The sequence below is a fragment of the Podarcis liolepis genome (genome assembly GCF_965112155.1).
Source record: "Podarcis liolepis genome assembly, chromosome: 8".
In the NCBI taxonomy this organism is placed as follows: domain Eukaryota; kingdom Metazoa; phylum Chordata; class Lepidosauria; order Squamata; family Lacertidae; genus Podarcis; species Podarcis liolepis.
The window spans coordinates 81,134,276-81,150,892 of NC_139560.1; the positions used below are offsets into that span (position 1 = coordinate 81,134,276).

At 43.1% G+C, this 16,617-nt stretch overlaps 1 protein-coding gene across 7 annotated transcripts in view; it reads left to right on the forward strand.

The window, feature by feature from the left end:
- TRIO (trio Rho guanine nucleotide exchange factor) overlaps positions 1–16,617 on the forward strand; it is a 268,574-nt gene that overhangs the window by 178,445 nt on the left and 73,512 nt on the right. For all 7 annotated transcript variants that reach the window (XR_014529571.1, XM_083518908.1, XM_083518913.1 and 4 more), the window contains exons 31-33: positions 2,527–2,628; positions 3,633–3,775; positions 5,416–5,515. Coding sequence is in view for 6 of the 7 variants with exons in the window: in XM_083518908.1 (XP_083375034.1) it covers positions 2,527–2,628; positions 3,633–3,775; positions 5,416–5,515 (345 nt within the window). In the remaining variant the exon portion in view is untranslated. The remainder of the gene's footprint in view (positions 1–2,526; positions 2,629–3,632; positions 3,776–5,415; positions 5,516–16,617) is intronic.

The following is a 16,617-nucleotide window of genomic DNA, read 5'->3' on the forward strand; positions in this document are numbered from 1 at the left end:
TCTAGTTATTAACGACAAGCAGATGGGCTCGGATGTTGCAACCATGCGGAGCTTTTCGGTATAGTCACTACTCTTCCAGGCTTTCCTTCGAGGCTGGAGAAAGGAAAAGAGCCATTTGAAGGTTAACTGTTTGCTGTAATAGGGCCATACTATTTGGCAGCTGTAGGGAAAATGGCAAATCTTGCAAAGCCAAGGGGAAAGATAGCTGAAGGAGCACAGATCCATTTCAGAGGCCTCATTCTCTGCACATCGCTGACACGGACTGGCTGGCCCAGTTGCTAGCCAAACACTTGGTTGGGGCCGCTCAAAGCCTGGCCAATTAACTTCAATCTTCATTATTCCATTTTTGAAGCTCAGACACATGGTGCTCTCCAGACGCCATTTTGCCTCTAAAGAATCAACAGCTTTTTAGGGAAAAACAGATCTGATGCAGGAGTGTGCACACTTGAAAACCACAGCAGCGCATTTCAATTTACCAGTCTTATAATAGCCAACTAGTAATCGCAGACCCAGCTCCTGGGATTGGGTGGAGGGATGGATGTGAGAAGAACTCAGGCAAAAGGTGTAGGAAGTTAATTATTTGCAGTCTTCTCTAATGGACTGATGTGGAAAGAGAGTGGCTTCTGGTTTTCTCCTTTTTTGCAGATCAAGTGAGAAAATTGGGTATTTTAGGGTCTTTCTCTTATGTGCTGATGAGGATTCCTACTTTTTTAGGGGGTTCCATTGTCGTATCGTTTTAAATGTCCAGGGGTGGAGAGGTGGTGTGTCTACTCCTCATTTAATGAAGTGAAAAGCTTTCCAAGTTCCCAAATCCAAATAACAATTCTTCCTTTGTGGAAATCATCAGTTTTGCAGATCCAAGGCAGATGTCTATTAAGAGCTGCATTAGTTCTTCCTTGTGCATTTCTGACAATTCCAACATCAATGACTGCTGGCTTTCAGGGAAAGTCTTTCTGCAGTGGCCATTCCAATGCACAGATTCCCCCATGTGGAAAGGCCCTTTAAATGTACCTGTTTAGAAATGGGTCCTGTATTGCGAATCTTAATTGAGAAGATTGTGGGTGTCGTTCCACATAATTAAAAGACCTCAAATTTATTAATAGTTGGATGATTTGAGTAGTACACAGGTATTTTCAGAGAGGGTCCCATGGAAAACATATGGTGGTTTATGCCTTTTTATTGCAAAAGGAACTAATATTAGTGTCGGAAGCCAGAATGAGGGAGCTGAAACAGTCACATATGCACCTCCTAGCATGGTTCTACAACTGTGACCTAGAAACAGACCCAACATTAGACAGAAGAATAACTTCAGGGCACAGACTGCCAGTCACGCCAATTTGCGTGAAAGCTTTTGACTGATGCAACCAAACATGATAGCTTTTGTCCTAAACCAGGATTTGACCTAGAGCTTTCAAAGGAAGAGACTCACAAATTTATTCCACTGAACCATGTAAAGTGAGAATGATCTACAACCGATTGTCAACTGCAGCATGTCAAAGAACAAAATCCAGACATGTCATCTTTTGGCTTTTGAAATTATTCCAGTGTTCTGCTTTTTGTCCAGAATTATTGATAGAGCCTCTCTTTGTCCTATGTAGAGTTAAGATCCTGAACTACTTTATTCTGCAGTATCCTGTTTGACAACTGAAACAGAATGCAGAAAAGAAGTAGAGAAATAAACATTCCTAGAAGGGGGCTACAGAAATCTTCTGAAAATGCCAGCATAATAATGGATCCTTCAGAGTACTGATTGACACCCACTCTCACGAGAGAGAGAAAATACACTCTAACAATTTTATAGCTAACTATAACTGTGATCCTAATGCATAACTACTCATAAATAAGTCCTATTCAGTTTACTGGAGTAAGTGTATATATGATTGCAGTCTAAACCGAAGCATTTTTGGATAGTCTTTGTCCCAGTAATGACAAAGTAGATGAGAAAGGAAGGTAATTATGGAAGCTTATTATAATACTCAACCTATCATAAAACACCCTATAAATCAGTAACTGACATCACCTGCTCATTCTTTTATCTCAAAGCGGGAATCTGAGATTAGCAATTGGAAATTAATTACTGTCGATCAATACCTGTGTCATGTTTAATGAGCTGTAACTTTCCCAAAATCAGCAACCTCTGTCCATTCAGAGCATTCAAAAATACAGTAGAATTTTAGCAATAGCTTGGTCAGATCGCAAAATACTTTTTATTTAAGATTATGGCAGAGCAGACATTAGAAATCACTTAAGAAGTATTTAGTGTTCTTGACTAAGCGGGGGAAAGGACAGACTGGCTGGGGAAACTCAGCCAGATGGGTGGGGTATAAATAATAAATTATTATTATATAATTATTATTACTGAAGGTTGGCCATGGAATATGGATAAAATACAGGGCTGTTGTCAGCAGGAAACCAGTCAGGGAACAATGGAAGCAATTGTTTGTCTGAAAGGGCATTGACCAGAAGTATGCCTATGCCTGTTCTAAAAATCTGAATTATATTCCTCTAATCTCTTCTGATTTTCAGACCTCAGAGCTGGGTGTCACAGAGCACGTGGAAGGTGACCCTTGCAAATTTGCACTCTGGGTTGGTAGGACTCCTACTTCAGACAACAAAATTGTACTAAAGGTAACCGTGGGTGTGCAGATTCTCTTTAAGTGTGTGAAATTATTTTTCAATAACTGTCCCCCCCTTCATCCGGCCTGCAGAGCACATTACCAACAGTTCTGAGCCTTACACATGAATTCGGGGTTCAGTAAGATGGCTTCGAGAGGAAAAGAGCAAGCAGTTGAAATGTCCTGCTGCATTATGGTTTAACTGTCATTGAAATTCTACTCAATATTGATCCATAGCAGATTCCAATGTACAGTTAGTAAAAACTTCAGCACGTTGCAGGATTCCCCAAAAATAGACCAGAGGCAATTGATATTTCATCCAGCAGAGCTTTACTGCTACTGAAGGCAGATGAACATAATGGTCACAAATCCAATACATTCAGGATTGGCACTGTCCATAAGAAAACCAGTTGCAGCAGACTTAACTTAAGCTTGCAATAACTTACAATAAGTCTAAACCTTAACACTAAGCATACTATGTACAGAAAAACACGCCAGAAGGAAAAGAAGTAGAAAGAGAAAGTGAAACCAAGGCTCCTTCTGGCCTTACTTTTATAGTCGGCATGACCTTGACAGAAGAGATAAGATAACCAATTTAAGCCAGCTGTACTCTGCTTCTCTGAAGGAATAACCCAAACATCATTAACCTTCTGCTTGTTTCTTTCACACAGAGAAGCTTCCAGAACACTCTTGAATTAAGTAGAATAAGAAAGGTCTTTACACATCAGATCAATACTTTCTGCACTAAGAAATGCAAACTGACATTAACTCTGTGTGCAAACCAGGCAACTGTATGAAGTATAATGTGAACTTCTCTTTTTCACAACTGCTGTAATATAATTAAGAAATACAATTTTGCAAATATAAACCATGAATATGCAACTGTAAATGACACAGCCAGGTTTGCTTCATCCCTCCATCATACATGGAGTTGACTAGTGAAGGTAACATGAAAAAAAAATTAAAAATCTGCCCTATTTTTGTATACCAAAACAAGTTGCTTATTTTGTCTTAAAGGCCTCCAGTATTGAAAACAAGCAAGACTGGATCAAGCACATCAGAGAAGTAATACAGGAAAGAACGATTCATCTCAAGGGAGCTTTAAAAGAGCCAATTCATATCCCCAAAACTGCACCAACAACAAAACAGAAAGGAAGAAGGTTAGTAACTGCAGAGAATGTCAAGGTATACATTTTCAGCCTGTCATTCACGAGATTTGTCTCAAATGTATGTGGGGGTTTTTATGTTGCTTGTTAGATCTCAGTACTGAACTGTAAGTTCTTCAAATAATTACACAGCACAGAAACTTGAGCACATGCATTATTTTGTTGCATGCTATTCAGATCCTTCTTTTAAAAGTTGCTGTGCTTGGCTTTTGAAGAAGTTGACACATGTCAGATGTACTAAACAAACAAGCAAGCAAGCTGCTGACACTGTACTGAAATGTATTGCATAGCAAATTGCAGTCACCAAATGTCTGGCTCCGTAGTTTCAGAATGCATAGGTTTAACACATTAGCTCCCTTTATTTTGGGAAGTATGGGGGGGTGAGTGGGATGTGGCTTGGAGAATGTGCATAAATTGTCAACCTAAACAGGGATTTTTGTGCTTTCCCCAGTTCATAATCTCCTGATATATAGTAGTCTGTCTGTGCTAAAAGTGATGGACAAAGGAATTTATTCATTTCATACATGCCAAGATCAGTATACTTTCCAGTGAGCATTGTAAAAACAAAACACCTCCTCCCTTAGGCTCACTATTTGTATGGATTTTCTGTACCTTCATGTGAACTTGCAGTTGGTAGTGTTTGTATACATCCTTTATCTAGTTTGCATTATCCACAAATTATATTAACCACAATTGATTTTAAAGCTAAGCGATGTAACTAAAAGTACAACAGCATGTCTGATTTCCTTCTCTTGGGTTTTGTGTAGCATATTATTGGCCTCCGATTTGAATGTCACGGGACACGGGTGGCACTGTGGGATAAACCACAGAGCCTAGGACTTGCCGATCAGAAGGTCGGTGGTTCGAATCCCTGTGACTGGGTGAGCTCCTGTTGCTGGGTCCCTGCTCCTGCCAACCTAGCAGTTCGAAAGCACGTCAAAGTGCAAGTAGATCAATAGGTACCGCTCCAGCGGGAAGGTAAACAGCGTTTCCATGCGCTGCTCTGGTTTGCCAGAAGCGGCTTAGTCATGCTGGCCACATGACCCAGAAGCTGTACGCCGGCTCCCTCGGCCAATAAAGCAAGATGAGCACCACAACCCCAAAGTCGGCCACGACTGAACCTAATGGTCAGGGTGTTGGGATACTGCCAGGGAGATAAAGCCCATCATGGCCCCCACGTCGTCTCCAGACGATCCATCGATCTCCCGTAGATACAGTATCAGCAATTAGCGACACGAGCTCCAGAAAATAGCTTGTGACATTCCAGAGCTGATGCACACTCTATCGGCAGATAATTCACAGCAGAAGTTGCACGCAGGAGAGCGTTATTTACAAGTTTTATTCAGCATTGATCAGAACAAAGAAAAACATGACTGCCTGCTTCAGTGTCTCCAGACACAGAGAGAGAAACAAAAGCAATAGAAAACATAAACTTCCTGTGAACAGGAAATGCGCTGACTCTGTGACTCACAAAGCCTGCTCCCTTTTAAGGTGGAACGGAAATATCCTAACACAGGGGTCCTTTACCTTTTACTATTTGAATGTTTGCTTTTGTACATGGAGATGAATATTAACATCACCCTACACAGAAAATGTTTTTCCAGCTAATGACTCTTAACTTCTTATGTTTTTAGAGATGGAGAAGACTTGGATAGTCAAGGAGATGGAAGCAGTCAGCCAGATACGATTTCAATTGCATCACGAACCTCCCAGAACACACTAGACAGCGATAAGGTAAGACAAAAGTATAATTAGGTTTTTGGTAAAAGTTTGCTTATGCCTTTTTTTTCCCTATAATCATTGGCAAGTGATAGCTGTGACTTCCTTTACATTACCTCTTCATATTTGGGAATAATGCACGTTTTTTTCCTACAGTGGGTCAAAATGCCACTTGAATGGGCGCTCAGAATTCATAGGCTCGAAATCCGATCTTCATGTACCTAAGAATGGGATTGTATGTTTCCTTTACTTGCTTTTATTTCCTGTTCTTCCTCAAAGTAATGTACAGCTGCTTACATATGGTTCCCAGGTGGTGTGCTGTCCAGACATTGCTCATGGCCCTAACCCTTTAGTTTCAACAGTCCAAAACCGTACAATGGTCTTCACACTATTCCCTGGGCCAAGATAATGATCTGTGCAAAAGGACTCTAGCTACTCATCTTTTAATAGGTCTCGTGGATGCTTTCAGTGCAGCTGTATATAAAATATAAGTGGATATTTTTACATTCTCCAGTAAATCAATTCCTAAGTTTCTCTAGTTCATGGTTTCCTTTTGTTCAGCTTGGGCCTTAGCCTAGTACAGTCGTACCTTGTTTTGCGACCGGGTCCGTTCCGGAGCCCCGGACGCTAGACGAAAAGGTCTCACGACAAAGTGCCACTTTGCGCATGGAGCATTTTGCGCTTCTGCGCATGCGCGAGCTGCAAACCCGGAAGTAACCCATTCCGGTACTTCCAGGTTTGCTGCGGATGTTCGGCGAAATGTACACTTAACGAGGTACCACTGTATGTGAAGCTTTTGGTTTCTTCACAAAGGCGTTGTTGAGCGCTTCCATCACCAGAAAGCAGCTTTTCTTCTTAGAATTTGCATCAGGGGATGGTTGTCGGAAGCAAAACTTATTTTTCACTATGTAATTGAAAGGTTTGGAGGTGTGGATCAGCTGACCTGATCCACAGCTTTAAAAATATTTACAGGCATTCTCCTCTTCTCTCTGCCCTCCGCAGCTCCCCTGCATACAGAGAGCTAGCTTGGAAAGGGAGAGCTTTGAAGGTGCAGATTTATTTTTTCAGACTGACAGCCAACTCAGTACAGGGTCTTTGCAGCCTACCCATTGCTGGGCAGTCTTACACCTGAGAAGTAACCTTTCTGCCTTCCAGTATTTTGGCTAATAACACACACACAAATTAAGATTACTGGTGGGAGCATTTTTATTAAAATTGTGCTGTTCGAATTATGTACAGTTTAATGTTAAATTCAGTGTATTGGACTACTTCTACACAGACTTCTACTGTTTGGCTAATTAATGGCACCCTGCAATTGTACGTTTGAGGCTCAACGTTCACCGCAAAATTTATGACTCCAGGCCTAGCCTTTCCGTGTTTGTGTCAATATTTGGACACTGCCAGGATACCTGTGACTCCTGAGAACTATCTTGCCACAGGCAATTCCAGGGCAGCAAATCTGTCACCTGAGTGTCACAATGTAAATTTATTATAAATATCTTTTCTGGCATCACTGTGCCAGTAGCAAAGGTGCGATTTATTTGTTTGCTTATTTGTTTTAGAACAATGCTGTCAGAGAAACTATGTCAGTTCTGTGTAGGAAAAACCTCTTTTTAGTTTTCAGACGATGATAGGACCAGTAGATGATGCTGTGACATGATAAATTTAGACCCTTGGGAATCGCTTCGCTTTTTTCATGGAAAGTAAAGTTTTCCTCCATATCCTCAGGAATGTTGGAAACAACTTTGACCACAAAGCGCTTCATAAGGAAGATTTTTCAAGAACGGGCCTTTATGGGTGCACAAGTATTTATTATTTGTGGTGAATTCACATAACCGCTCATTCTGAAATCCTACACCTTTGACTCAATATTACTGTGCAAGCAAGGGGCAAATAAAAGATTCAAGTGACAAGCCCTCCTGGTAAAACAGGGGCTCAACTTTTATCTTAAGCTTGAGCCAGTAAATAGTACATTGTTATTTCTGGTCCTCCTGGGTGAGCAAAGTACAGAGGACTAGAGACTCAGCTACACAGCTGCAAATAAAACGCTTTAAATGTGTTGTAAAGTGCAATATACAAATGTGACACTAGGTGGCAGCAGTGAGCTATGCAAAATTCAATGTATTTTTCCAAAAAAAAAAAAAATTAAAGCATTTTCAGAGCATTTTTTTCTATGTGTGTAGATTCCACCTTGGTGTGCACAACTAGTAGAGTAAGTAAGTACTAGCTGGCTGGACCTGGTTACCTTATGAGAGTAGCAGTTTGTAACAGAGCTAATGCAGCTGAATGATGTTTGGATAATTTGCTGTTCAAGATGTTGTACACTACATCATTATTCTGATATGAAGGCTTTACTGAGAACTTAATGGCTCCAGAGTAGATTTTTAGTTGACAAATAAACACACACCTCGAAATAATGTTTTAACGGGCTGACAAGCTTGTGACCCTCTAGATGTTGTTGGGATTAAAGCCACAAAGGAGGAAACTAAGAAGAACTCTTTATTTTGAGAAATCTTTTTACATATATAAATCATAATACGTGGCTTACTGTGAGTACGCAGGCAAGATGCCTATGTGTTTTCTAGAAAGGCAGTGTGGAGGGAAACCTGGGCAAAGTTTCTGAAGTTCTGATTTGCAAATTCATTAAAAGTTGGGAGGTTAAACTGGTATTTAATTTCATTTTTATTATTCATTAGAAATATTTATAATCTACCGTTCAGCAGAACGTCTCAGGGCAGAAAGATGCATTGTCCAAACCAACAATTAAACACTAAAATGCAAAATCCCACTACAAAGAAAACCAGCAACCAAACTCAAATGCCCACTTCACCTCACTTTTTAATTTTGCATATTTGTTTCTGCATTACTGTATTTAGGAGGTTCAAATCTTTGTTATGCAGCTTATCAGCAGAATGTTTATGAAGTGATGAGCAAAATCTAATTTTTTGATTTTGCAGAATGAGGTAGTAATGAGGTGGATTTGGATTTTCGATCGTTTCACTTTTGTTGTGATGTGAGCCGCTCTGGGCATATTCGTAGGGGAAAGCAATATACAAATAGTAAATAGTACATAAATAATAAACCTAAAAAGCTGAAGAAATAGGATATTTGCTAACTTGCGGTTAAGAAATATTGTTCAAAGCATCATACAATAAAGACTAAAAACAAGAGTCTTACAATAAGTATAATCTCCTTAACATCTATTAACAGATACCAAAACTCCCTTAGAAATGTATCTAATTATTTTCAGGCCCATAATACTAAGATGGGACTGCCCTGATGAAGACTCGGGCCTTCTTTTCATGCTTAATGGCACAGACCTAGTTTCCTCAGGAAGGTGGCTAATTCCTTTTAAGACCCAGATTGGTTCAGTTTATGAGTTTCGCTTTTGATGGGGGCTAGATGCATTTTAACTGCTATTTTTATTTGCTACGCAGCAGTGCTGCGCTTCAGTTTTGCTTCCCTCCTCCTTTCCACTTTCTTTATCAGAATTGCTTTGATGTTTTATGAAACTTCAAAGGCCATCTGTGGCAGAAACGCAACACACACACTTTGTAGATTAAGTGAAGTGGTGGGAGAGTCTGGATGAGGCATGGGTCTGCGGACGGCGGTTAAAAAATAAACTGTTTGCCACATGCTAATTTGAGGCATGACTCTAATAGTAAAATGTCAGCATCTTCCAAAGGGTGGTGATGCTTGCTGCCTTGTAAATCGGCAACTCAATCTGTCGCGCTTTTTTTGTAATAGTTTTTGGGACTTCTCTGAAGTGTTGCCTTATGCTTCTTCCCTCTCTCCCCCCCCCCCCCGGGGTTGGTAAATCATACACAATCCTGAGCAGCATGTCTTGGGTTATCTGTACATTCAAAAGACAAAGTAGGGCTCGTAAAGAAGCCCTGCTTCTCTTGAACTTCGGAACTGACCCCCTTGAAATAGCTGTTTATTGGGCTTGTCTGAGGGCCGCAGCAGCCATATATTTTAGGATCTTATATATGGTGTTTGCTCTCGCCCAAGTCAAATTTGCATGTCTCTTTATGAAAGCAACCATCAGCTTTGCATGGGCTCAGAAGCACTTGAGGTACCCTGATTGTTGTTGTGTTTTTTTACACAAGTTGACAGCCCTAGGGTTGCATTCTCAGTGCTAACAACAGGAGCCACTTTTCCATAAGTGTATGGGAAAATGTTCCCTCCCGCACTGCTTGCAGTATGGTGTAAGGTGAAGGGAGCCCTGACTATTAGGTCTAGTCATGACCGACTCTGGGGTTGCGGCGCTCATCTCGCTTTATTGGCCGAGGGAGCCGGCGTACAGCTTTCGGGTCATATGGCCAGCATGACTAAGCCGCTTCTGGCAGAGCAGCGTACGGAAATGCCGTTTACCTTCCCGCCGGAGTGGTACCTATTTATCTACTTGCACTTTGACGTGCTTTCGAACTGCTAGGTTGGCGGGAGCAGGGACTGAGCAATGGGAGCACATCCCGTCGCAGGGATTTGAACCGCCAACCTTCTGATCGGCAAGCCCTAGGCTCTGTGGTTTAACCCACAGCGCCACCCACATCCCCGCAGTATGGTGTATGAGGCCCAATATAAAAATCAGAGGAAGGGGATGTGACTTGATCAAGATCTATAAGATCGTGTATGGTGTGGAGGAAGTGAATGTGACTTTTGGTTATTAGCCGTGACCCCCGCTAATTGATTTACGAACCTCTATTAGCGATTTATGGCTGCCCGGTCCGGCGCGCTTCCCTCAGCTGCGCCACTCAGTCACGGCTCAGCAGAGTTTCACACAGCGGTGTAGAACTGTCACCAGCTTGATTCAGCTTCCAGACAAACACACAGAGTCCAGTTTGTCTATTTACAGCTTTTTATTCCAACATTTCTCAGGAATTTCCAGGACTATTTGCAGCCATGCCCAAACTGCGTCTTTTCCCCACGGAACACAGAGTGGGACTGGCTAACTCCTCCCAAACTCCTCCCAGCTTCGAAAGCTGACGTCAGAATGGTGTGGCATCATGGGAAGAACTTAACTCGTTAAGTTCCAACTCCAACACCCTCCCTTGCCGCACCTTCTGACAAGACCCTTTTGAGTTCAACACCTTTCCCTTTGCCTTGTGCTCCTTCCCAGCATCTTTCCCAGGCACCTGTTGAACCCCTTCAACATTCCCAGAATCACACTGTGCGAACCAGGCCCACGCACTTGTTGCTTGGTACCTTTCCGGCGGAATGCCCTTTGTTGAGCGACTAGACCTTCTGGGCACAAACTCAGATGTTACCTCTGACTCACTGCCACCAGGACCTGTGTCCTCAGCCTCACGGGATTCCCCCTCTGACTTAAAACGTTTTCGAACCCTCTCCATTACACTCACCGGAGAACTGGGCTCGCTTTTGGGTGTTCTCTTAACCTGTGGAGAAATTACAGATACCTCCTCCTGTTCCTGACCTTGGTCAGTTACCTGATCGTCATCATCAGACTCAGTTTCTTCTTCCTCCCCCTCAGAATCTTCCTGTTCTGAATCAGAAAGACATTCTGAAAGAACATCACGCTTTGAAGCAGGTTTTGACTTTTCATCCTGCTCATAGAACTCAGCGTGCTTACTGATCAGTAACTTACTCTGATCACCTGATGGAAATGCAAACCTCCATGCACTTGCTGTTGGCTCATACCCACAGAAGATCATTTTCCGGAACTTGGATCCATCTGGCCCCTGCAACGCAGCAGGTACTGACACAGACGCATGTGACCCGAACATACGCAAAAAATGAATCTGGGGTTTCCTGCCATGCAACAGCCCAAACGGTGTGTCCCCTACCATGGAATTGTAGGTGCGGTTCCAGGTGAAGCTCACATACTTGATTGCCTCCAGCCAAAACCTTGGAGGTAACCCAGAATCTTTCAGCAACACCTGTGCAGTTTTAACCAGAGCCTGACACTTGAGCTCTGCCTCCCCCCTCTGATTGGGTGAAGTCACTGTGTGACGTATCCCTTTCTTGCGAAAGTACTTCTGCAAAGCAGAACCTGTAAACTCAGCTCCCCTGTCACTTGTGACAGCTTGCACTTTGGTGGAAAACTTTACTTCCACCTCCTCAATCCAACGTTTGATCAGCTGTGCTGCATCACCCTTGGATTTGAGACCGTGTGTCCAGGAATTCTGTGTAAAATTATCCTGTATCGAGAGCAGAAACCTTGACCCTCCCAGACTTGGTTCTTTTACAGGACCCCACAAATCTACGTGAATTTGTTCAAAAGGCCTAGTGGTTGTCCTCTCAACTTTTGGATAACTGCATCCTTTTACCTTTGCCAGCTTGCAAGTTTCACAACTTACAGCATGTCCACATTCTAAAATCTTACACCCCTTAGAAACCTCCGGCAGCACCTGTAGTTCTTCTACTGAACTATGTGCCGTCCTAGCATGCCAAATATGGACACATTCATCATGATTGGGAATTGTAGCACGCAGTGCTTGTGCTTTCTTAACCTTCCCATCACCCTCCAGAGACGTTTTAAGAATGAAGAGATCATTCTGCCCCTTTTTAACCTTGGCAAGCATCCTCCCTCCTTTGGAGATTGTGCACACATCACCCTGAAAACAAACCGTAAATCCCATTTTCAGTAGATAAGGCACAGATAAAAGACAGTGGTTCATCCCAGGAACGGTACAACACTCCAGCGTTTCCTGTAAAATACGAAAATGCAGATTTACAACGTTAGTCAAATTTCCTTTCTGTCCATTTGCAAACAGTACAGATTTTCCGGCAGGAATTGCCGTGCAGTTCCACCTCTCGACAGCAGGTGTCTCTGGAATCAAATTGCGATTAGCTGCAGAGTCAATAACGAAACGAAACTCAGTGCTTTGGTCACAGCTGTCTTCAGACAAAGCCAGACTTGCTGCTATCTGATACGTCTCCCCACGTTGTTTTCCGCGTCCTCCTCTTGCGTTCCCAGGCTGGCCTGCTCTCCCAGACTGGTTCCCATGGAAACCCGACTGATTTCCATGAAAGGTGTCCTTGAAGCCTTCCTGTCCAGCTGCCCTCCCTTGCTGTGGGCAGTCTTTTTTCAAATGACTGTGAGATCCACACACGTAGCACCGACGAATGGCAAAAGCCTGAACAAAGCTCTCATCTTGCTTAGCCCCCCCCTTTTTCCCGGTGGAGCTACCTGCACCAGACTTGCTCTCCCTGATGCGCCTTTCCTGTTCGTCGGCCAAGCGTCCTGTGACGTACGCCAAAGTCAGATCCTGCGGACTCATAGACTCCAGAGTTAGACATAAATTGTCATAACTTTTGTCCAGAGAGCTTAGCAAAATATAAACCTTCAATTCATCTGTAAAGTTCACCTGCAACAGCCGCAGTTCATTAAACACAGAGAGCATCTCTGTAACATGTTGTCTTATGTCCCCACCTGGACGCAGCTTCATTTCAAACAAACGCCTGGTGGTGTGGATTTTAGCACCAGCCGTGGTCCTGTGGTGCACTCTTTCAAGAGCAGCATAAGCTTCATGCGCAGTTTCCAAACCCTCCACATGGGGCAGCTCTGAACCCTCCAAACTGAGCACTATAGCTCCCAGGGCCTTCTGGTTTTTTCTCTGCGAAGCATGCGCATCTGCAATTACTGCTGCTGCAGCTCCGGCGGCTGGTTGAGGCAGTGGAGGCCTTAAGACCGCGTCCCACAGACCCTTGGCTACCAGCCAGGCCTTCAGCTTTCTGCTCCATTCTCCCCAATTTTGGCCGTTTAACTTTTCGAAAGGTACGGAGAATGAATCATGGCCGTCCGCCATCTTCTTCCGTTCTCCCAAGGGGGCCCCAAGCTGTACTTACAATAACGTCAGCTCCTCTGGCTTCTCTCCCTGGAGAAACGATACCCTGCTGTTCTCAGCTCCTGGCTCCACAGCAAACCTCTGCGTTTTTTCAGCTAGCTGCTTTCAAACTCCGCAGCTGCTCCTTTGCCTCCTGCTCGACACCGCAGACTTCAAACGCATTCCGGCAATATCTTCCGTGACAGTTTTACAAGCGATGATTTAGGATCCATAACCTGTGACTTTTGGTTATTAGCCGTGACCCCCGCTAATTGATTTACGAACCTCTATTAGCGATTTATGGCTGCCCGGTCCGGCGCGCTTCCCTCAGCTGCGCCACTCAGTCACGGCTCAGCAGAGTTTCACACAGCGGTGTAGAACTGTCACCAGCTTGATTCAGCTTCCAGACAAACACACAGAGTCCAGTTTGTCTATTTACAGCTTTTTATTCCAACATTTCTCAGGAATTTCCAGGACTATTTGCAGCCATGCCCAAACTGCATCTTTTCCCCACGGAACACAGAGTGGGACTGGCTAACTCCTCCCAAACTCCTCCCAGCTTCGAAAGCTGACGTCAGAATGGTGTGGCATCATGGGAAGAACTTAACTCGTTAAGTTCCAACTCCAACAGTGAAAAGAGGGAAGATTCATCCTCTCTCACAGTGCTAGAACTCTGGGCCAACCATTGAAGTTGAATGTTCGAAGACTCGAGACAAACAGAACGAGGCATTTCTTCACACGGCACGTAGTTAAAATACAGAATTTACCACCACAGGAAGTAGTAATGGCTACTGTTGGACTTTAAAAACAGCCCTGTTTGGGGAAGTTTTTAATATTTAATGCTGTACTGTTTTTAACACTTGATTGGGAGCCGCCCAGAGTGGCTGGGGAAACTCAGCCAGATGGATGGGGTATAAATTATTATTATTATTATTATTATTATTATTATTATTATTATTATTATTGGGGGTTGGACAAATTCAGGGAAGATAAGCCTATCAGTGACTAATGGCCATGATGACTGCATGCTGCTTCCCGTGCTGGATGCAGTAGGCCGCTGGAAACCAATGGCTGGGGAGCAGAAATGGGCCGCCCCACTTGCTAGCAGGTTCCACAGGGGCAGCAGATCTTGCCTCCAAGGAATGTGTCGCCCACTGCTGCTGCCGCCACACGATCAGTAATGGCTGTGGCCTGTTCCTTGGAGTCACGATCTGCCTCCTCCTTGGCAGCCTCTTGGATTCGTCAAATCAGATGGATGAGCTTCTCCTCTTTTTCCTGATGTAGATCTTCACTCATCCCTTCTTCCCTGGTGGAAGGGGGAAGGGTGCCATTTTGTGGTTCTCCTCAGGTGCCAAGATGGCCGGGCTTCTAATAGTCTATTTTGAGCACTGGTTGTGGAACTAGGTGGATCTTTGAGCTGATCCGGTAACACTCTTCTTCTTTTGCTAAATCCTCAGTGGTTAATAGTGGAGAGAGATGCAGAAGCTGTTAAGCACCTTAAAATTGCACTTCCTGAGCTGCCCTGATGCATTTTCGATGCAATTTCATGCAATTTACTCGAAAGTCAGTCCTACTGTCCTCAGTGAGGCATACTCCCCAGTGAATATGACTGGGATGGCAGATTTCCTGTCTTGAACCCTTACTTCTCAAACCCCAAGATAAGTGAGCAAGACTGGGCTTCCATCTGCCCTTCCAAATACCTCTTAGCTAAGTCATTGTGCTTTGCAATGCACTGTGAAGAGCAAGCTTTTATCTTTATGGCGTTTCCCACTTTGATACAGCTTCCTCTGGAATGAGCACGGTATCTCTGAGGCAACAAGAAGCACTTTCAAATGCTCTTCAGTAAAAAGGCTTTCATAAGGATGTGTTTCATTTCCTTCTGTGTTTAAATTCCAGCTTGGCTGACTGACTACCTTGGGAAGGCTGTAAACAGGCAAATGTTTCGGTCAGGAAAATAGGATAAAGTTAATAATTCTGTCATGGTTTTTGAGGCGTGCCTTTTACTTAGATAATTATAGAGCATAGGTTTTCCCCCCCCTCCAGTTGCTGCTAAATTGTCAAAGGATACCAGTAGCACAATAAGGTTCCATAATCTGGAATATATTCTCTCACACAGAATCCAGAAAATATATTTCCTTCTTAAAGCAAGCTTCTAGTCCTTATGATTTTTTAAAAAAAATTTTTTGAAAAGGCTTTAGCAAAGCAAAATGATACTGCTCATGCAAATACCCTTCCGCTTGCTCTACTCAAACCTCTGCCATTGCTTAAAACTGCAATTTTCTTCTCAGTATTCTTCCTTTCTTGTTATACTCAAAGCTTCAGCTCAGCTGCCTTGGTGTGTGAGAGAGACAATGGGTGCAGAACCCTCAAATACTGCACAATACTTTACTCAATGCATTTTATTTCTGGAAGGGGTCTGTGTTTGAGGGAAAGTTGAGGGAGGGAAAAAGGAGCTGAATGTGAAAATGGGGGTTGCAGAAAAGCAAATAAGAAGCTTAGGACTGGGTGTGAAGGTGGAATTGAGTGCGAGAGAGGCTGCAGAGTAGGAGACAGTGGCCTTGTAACTGGGTGGAAGTTGAAAGAAGGCCTTAATAGTTGCTTTTTAAATTTTTATAATAATTTATTAGTTTTCAATTGCAGTCCAATAAAAGCCTCATTATAACAATGCCAGTTTATAATACAATTATTAATACCAATCATTCAAATACCGAATTGTAAGATGTTATGTCTTTCCCCTGATTGTTGCTGTTAATCCATCATGCCTTGGGTGGAGCTGATTTCCCATTTTTGTTCCAGAAATTTCTCCATCGCTCCATCATGTGCTTCATTGTTTTGCACCGAGAACTGTCCCAGTAAATAAGCTGTTTTCACTACTTTTCCTCTCAGCTGGAAAGAAGGAGTGGTCTGTGGAACTGCAGATGACTCAATAAAGAACCTTATCAGTTCCTTGGCAGCTCATAGACGCCTTTCATCCTTCCTTCCAGCTGAAGATATATGACCATTTATCATTCAAATTGTATTAAATTCCAAATCCTCTTAGCGTTATTCAGTTGACTTCATAGATACTAAAGGATGGGGAAGAGTCAGCTCTAAGTTTCCATTGTAAACCTTTTGCAAAATAGAGCTTCCCTCCCTTTTTCCTTCCCCCCTTTTTTGCACACACTGTTCCGTTTGAAGTTATATTCTATATTTATAATCCAATTTCCTCCATCCTTGCTTGTACAAATATAATTTGAACTAGCATTCAGAGGAGGGTGGCTGAATCATAAATGTAGAGAGGAAAACTTTAAATAAAGAAACCGTAGGCTCCCCTCTCCCCCCACAGTCTTT